This window comes from Palaemon carinicauda, chromosome 11 (genome assembly GCF_036898095.1).
Source record: "Palaemon carinicauda isolate YSFRI2023 chromosome 11, ASM3689809v2, whole genome shotgun sequence".
Classification (NCBI taxonomy): domain Eukaryota; kingdom Metazoa; phylum Arthropoda; class Malacostraca; order Decapoda; family Palaemonidae; genus Palaemon; species Palaemon carinicauda.
The window spans coordinates 65104792-65111474 of record NC_090735.1 but is presented as its reverse complement, the minus strand read 5'-3'; the positions used below and the strand labels follow the sequence as shown (position 1 = coordinate 65111474).

At 33.2% G+C, this 6683-nt stretch overlaps 1 protein-coding gene across 1 annotated transcript in view; it reads right to left on the bottom strand.

Moving 5' to 3' along the window:
• Positions 1-436: 436 nt before the first annotated feature.
• LOC137649696 (uncharacterized) overlaps positions 437-6683 on the bottom strand; it is a 123462-nt gene continuing 117215 nt past the window's right edge. Inside the window, exon 3 of the mRNA XM_068382659.1 lies at positions 437-1056. Coding sequence (XP_068238760.1) covers positions 437-1056 — 620 coding nt within the window. The remainder of the gene's footprint in view (positions 1057-6683) is intronic.

Here is a 6683-nt window from a genome sequence, read left to right as displayed (position 1 = left end):
TTTTAGTTGTTAATCAAAGCTTTACCTCAACTTCGATCTCAGGTAACCCGGGAAGATGTTGTCCGGACGCCTCCATCCAAGTGTACCTGATACGTTTGGGAGTCAAAAGGTCATGGTGTATGTACATGGACGAACTTTCTTATGAATTGTAATATCGTTGTATGTTGACAGGTAAGATTCTCTGATCTAGATTTTCATTTGCATGATGCGTCATCGCGGCAAGTGCAATTTCGTTTGATGCACTCTCAGAGAAGTTGATTTCGTCGTTCATGGAGACAGTAATGTAACCTGTTCCCCATGGCATTCGTTTAGCTAAGCGTACGAAGGGAAGTGGAAATAAAAGAAACGTTGATGATATCCATTAAGAGACATATAAGAATCGATGACATTTCACAAATTGAAGAATTAAGAAAATATTTGTAAATTTATCATGTACTCACCAACATGGCGGCGACGAATCGCAATCAGTAGACACAGAGGACCACGAACCCTTCCTGGATCGAGATGAGGGGGCGGCCAGCCATTCCATCTCTCCCGGGGGCGCGCCGCCCCCTATACTCTGAGCTCTTCCCGTTTTAGTGATGATAGTGCTCCAAGGGTCGCTACAACTGGAAGTCAGTTTTGGCGACTTAGGTGCTGAAGGCGAAGTCTGGGCAGACCGGGGTGGCATCCTGGCACTTACGTAGGGGGTACAGCCGGAGAGCAAGGGCGGCTGAGGGGAACTGCAACGGCGGCCGTACCGCAAGGCCGCCGAAGGTCCCCAGAGAGGCGTCTGGAGCCCTTGCTGTGAAGGCACAGCTGGATTGCGAAATAGTGTGTGAATACCCGAGGAGTGGAGGACTGCGGAGTGGGGAGCTCGGGAGGAGTTCCCGCTGCTGTTGACACCGAAGGACGTGTTTAGGGGAAGGGGAGGGGGAGGGGGTTGTGGCGGCCTTTGTTGTTGGCTGTTGAACCCCATGCCTGCAGTCGCAGCGCTGTTGTTGTTGACAGTAGAACCGCATCTTCCCACTTGTACATTTCGGGGAATGAGTTTGAGTCTGATGGGTTTGAAGGGATCTGCCGGTTGAAAGAGATGAAAGGGTCGTGAGAAATTGAATCATTATTGTCTCTCATATAAGATTGATAAGTTTCAAGATATGAGGTCAACTGAACTACAGGCAATACTTTATTAGCTGGTTTTAACCTGAAAAGTAACGATTTGTCGGATAAATTAACTTTTTACGTTATATAATTCTGAAAGTAAGTAATAAGTATTAATATAGATTATTCCTCGTTAATTGTAGTAATGACAACCAAATCTAAAAAATTTGCTTTAATTTTGTTGATTACATCAGTATGAATGTAGTCTCAGTAAAATAGTAAATTTCTTTTCCAGAATGACAATACTAATTCCAAGTACATTTGTCTTTTCAAATGATTGCAAACTGTTAATCCATTGATAATTGATAATGTCAGCTAAAGCATGTTACCAATAATAAAAATATTTGGTTATTTTTTGTGGGGAATCCCTTAAGAATGAAAAAAAAAAAAAAAAAAAAACAATGTATTTGTCATCAGTAATACCACTTTAGTGTATTTTGTTTTGGGAATTAGTTATCTCAATTGCAAATACCTCATCTAGAATTATTATCTTATTCTAAAATTTTATTCTAAATGCTAAATGAGAACATGTCCTCGCGTGAGATCATTATTGCGGTCGGATGTTGCTCTTGGAGTTTAATTTTACACTTGGATTCAGAAGAATTATAGGTCTATGTTAGGCTCAAATTCAGTATTTTGCATATACTGGCTGATGAAAAAGATACCTCTGGAGTTTTTGAATTTCTAAGCAGTCTATGAAGCCAAAATTGAATCTAAACTGTTTCAGGTTTCGTTTGGAGTTTTGAACGACTTAAACGAACGTTCTAAGTTGGCGAGTTACCACTTAGACAATGTGTTAAGAATACAAAGTTTCAAACACTAAATTCTCATGAATTAATACATGCTTTGATTTACTGGAGGAATAATAGTTGGATGAGTACCAAACAAGCCCCAGAAATTAAAAAGGATCTAAGATAGTAATTCTGGATTTGTTTATTCACGTAATGTATTTGTTTTCCTGCCATCATGTAACTATTGCACGGTGTTGGTTGGAGTAAGTATTTGAGTGTGATTTTTTAAGCCAATAATCAAGTATGATACGCAAGACTGATAATCTCGTGTCATTTTTGTAACCAATATACAGTATTAGTGTAATTTGTTTGACCATTACTAAGGTTTGATTTAAAATTACATAATTAAGTGTGCTTCGAGTGACCTATAATTAAGTGTGCTTTTTGGGTCCAATAAGTCTTCTTCTTTGCCGTCAGCTTTTCCCATTTCTACATGGGGTCGCTGTTTCTAGTCAGCCTTCTCCATCTTTCTCTATCCTGTACATCTTGTTCTCTCAGACCCTTTCCCTTCGTGGTCATTCCATAATTTATCTTTGCAATTAAACTTTGGCCTTCCCCTCCTCCTTCTGCCTTCCACTTCCATGTTCATAACCCTTTTACATACGTGTTCATCTTCTCTCCTCATGACATGACCAAACCATTTCAGTCTTCCTTCCTGATCTTTCTTTGAAACCTCTAATACTGTGGGTTCAATAATATTGTATATTGTATAATCGGTATTCGATCCTGATTCATGAGTCCAATAGTCAAGTTGGATTCGTGTGGTTAGTAATCGAGAGTGAACCATGTGACTAAGATTCTGGTTTGATTCATAGGGCCAATTATTGGGTGTGATTCTTGAGGCTAATAATAGAATGTGATTTGTAAACTATCTTAATGTGACTCGTGAGGCCAATAATCTAGTATGATTCATGAGATCAATAGTCAAATATGATTCGTGAGAGCAATAATCTAGTGTGATACATGTGACCAATAATCAACTTTAATATTACTATTCAATTTATTTCGTTGACCAAAGTGTGATCATCGGGGAAGTTAACTAGAAACATGGCTGAAACCTACTGTGTAGTTCCTCCTGAGAATGATTTTTCGATATCTTTTAGAATCTCTCTCTCTCTCTCTCTCTCTCTCTCTCTCTCTCTCTCTCTCTCTCTCTCTCTCTCTCTCTCTCTCACACACACACACACACACACACACACACACACACACACACACACACACACACAATATAGGTTTTACCACACTAATTAGCATTCTCTGTCAATAATAGAGAATCTCTCCTTTCATTTCATTGGTTGCGTGCATTTCGTCTACATTCACACAAATATCCCCCATCACCTGGATTTGTTTTTGATATCGATTAAGCCGGTTTGGTAGGAAGATTGGAGCTTCTTTTTCTGTATGTTTTGCCTTCTATATTAAATGAAGTGATATCCTTTGGCCTTGCTTATCTTCTTATACACACACACACTCACGCATATATATATATATATATATATATATATATATATATATATATATATATATATATATATATATGTGTGTGTGTGTGTGTGTGTGTGTGTGTTTGTTTGTTTGTTTGGTTGGTTGGTTGGTTGGTTGTATTTATGAAAGGTATTAAAAAGTCAAAGTCATATATAATTTGATACTCAAATTAGGGAGATTTTACGCTTTTTCCTGAGTGACTTTTCAGCTGAAACCTGAAGAGGCACTTTTGATAAAGTTCGAAAGCTCCAGTTTTGAAATATACCAAGATAGCCTATACAGCTTGGGTAATACCACAAAATTTGAGAAAATTTATGGTGTTGTTTTCAAGATAAATATGACTATTTTCATAGAATATTATGTTTAAGGATACTTGAGAGCTATGTTGCAAATGCTTCAGATAGAGAAACAAATATGGACTAACAATAAATGCCGTAAATTCCTTATGAAAGATTCGGGTCAGGCGTTAATTTAATGTCTCTTTAAATTAAATTACTGGATTACTAAGTGGAATGGATTCCATTGAGGTTCAAATATTATCGAGACAAAGAATAAACACCCTAAATTAACAAAAGAAAAAAATGCGAACACAGAATGTTGTAGCAAATATTTGAGTGTTTAAACTAAGAAAATATTTGGAAACAGAATAGTGTAGTAAATATTTAAGTGTTAAAACTAAGAAAATATTTGGAAACACAATAGTGTAGCAAATATTTGAGTGTTTAAACTAAGAAAATATTTGGAAACAGAATAGTGTAGCAAAATTTGGGTGTTTAAACTAAGAAAATATTTGGAAACAGAATAGTGTAGCAAATATTTGAGTGTTTAAACTAAGAAAATATTTGGAAACACAATAGTGTAGCAAATATTTGCGTGATTAAACTAAGAAAATATTTGGAAACAGAATAGTGTAGCAAAATTTGGGTGTTTAAACTAAGAAAATATTTGGAAACAGAATAGTGTAGCAAATATTTGAGTGTTTAAACTAAGAAAATATTTGGAAACACAATAGTGTAGCAAAATTTGGGTGTTTAAACTAAGAAAATATTTGGAAACAGAATAGTGTAGCAAATATTTGAGTGTTTAAACTAAGAAAATATTTGGAAACAGAATAGTGTAGCAAAATTTGGGTGTTTAAACTAAGAAAATACTTGGAAACAGAATAGTGTAGCAAATATTTGAGTGTTTAAACTAAGAAAATATTTGGAAACAGAATAGTGTAGCAAAATTTGGGTGTTTAAACTAAGAAAATATTTGGAAACAGAATAGTGTAGCAGATATTTGAGTGTTTAAACTAAGAAAATATTTGGAATCAGAATAGTGTAGCAAAATGTGGGTGTGTAAACTAAGAAAATATTTGGAAACAGAATAGTGTAGCAAATATTTGAGTGTTTAAACTAAGAAAATATTTGGAAACAGAATAGTGTAGCAAAATTTGGGTGTTTAAACTAAGAAAATATTTGGAAACAGAATAGTGTAGCAAATATTTGAGTGTTTATACTAAGAAAATATTTGGAAACAGAATAGTGTAGCAAAATTTGGGTGTTTAAACTAAGAAAATATTTGGAAACAGAATAGTGTAGCAAATATTTGAGTGTTTATACTAAGAAAATATTTGGAAACAGAATAGTGTAGCAAAATTTGGGTGTGTAAACTAAGAAATTATTTGGAAACAGAATAGTGTAGCAAATATTTTAGTGTTAAAACTAAGAAAATATTTGGAAACAAAATAGTGTAGCAAATATTTGAGTGTTTATACTAAGAAAATATTTGGAAACAGAATAGTGTAGCAAATATTTGCGTGTTTAAACTAAGAAAATATTTGGAAACAGAATAGTGTAGCAAAATTTGGGTGTTTAAACTAAGAAAATATTTGGAAACAGAATAGTGTAGCAAATATTTGAGTGTTTATACTAAGAAAATATTTGGAATCAGAATAGTGTAGCAAAATTTGGGTGTGTAAACTAAGAAAATATTTGGAAACAGAATAGTGTAGCATATATTTGAGTGTTAAAACTAAGAAAATATTTGGAAACAGAATAGTGTAGCAAAATTTGGGTGTGTAAACTAAGAAAATATTTGGAAACAGAATAGTGTAGCAAATATTTGGGTGTTAAAACTAAGAAAATATTTGGAAACAGAATAGTGTAGCAAAATTTGGGTGTGTAAACTAAGAAAATATTTGGAAACAGAATAGTGTAGCAAATATTTGAGTGTTAAAACTAAGAAAATATTTGGAAACAGAATAGTTTAGCAAATATTTGAGTGTTTAAACTAAGAAAATATTTGGAAACAGAATAGTGTAGCAAAATATGGGTGTTTAATCTAAGAAAATAATTGGAAACAGAATAGTGTAGCAAATATTTGAGTGTTTAAACTAAGAAAATATTTGGAAACAGAATAGTGTAGCAAGTATTTGAGTGTTTAAACTAAGAAAATATTTGGAAACAGAATAGTGTAGCAAATATTTGAGTGTTAAAACTAAGAAAATATTTGAAAACAGAATAGTGTAGCAAATATTTGCGTGTTTAAACTAAGAAAATATTTGGAAACAGAATAGTGTAGCAAAATTTGGGTGTTTAAACTAAGAAAATATTTGGAAACAGAATAGTGTAGCAAATATTTGAGTGTTTATACTAAGAAAATATTTGGAATCAGAATAGTGTAGCAAAATTTGGGTGTGTAAACTAAGAAAATATTTGGAAACAGAATAGTGTAGCAAATATTTGGGTGTTAAAACTAAGAAAATATTTGGAAACAGAATAGTGTAGCAAAATTTGGGTGTGTAAACTAAGAAAATATTTGGAAACAGAATAGTGTAGCAAATATTTGAGTGTTAAAACTAAGAAAATATTTGGAAACAGAATAGTGTAGCAAAATTTGGGTGTGTAAACTAAGAAAATATTTGGAAACAGAATAGTGTAGCAAATTTTGGGTGTGTAAACTAAGAAAATATTTGGAAACAGAATAGTGTAGCAAATATTTGAGTGTTAAAACTAAGAAAATATTTGGAAACAGAATAGTGTAGCAAATATTTGAGTGTTTAAACTAAGAAAATATTTGGAAACTGAATAGTGTAGCAAAATGTGGGTGTTTAATCTAAGAAAATAATTGGAAACAGAATAGTGTAGCAAATATTTGAGTGTTTAAACTAAGAAAATATTTGGAAACAGAATAGTGTAGCAAGTATTTGAGTGTTTAAACTAAGAAAATATTTGGAAAAAGAATGGTGTAGCAAATATTTGAGTGTTTAAACTAAGAAAATAT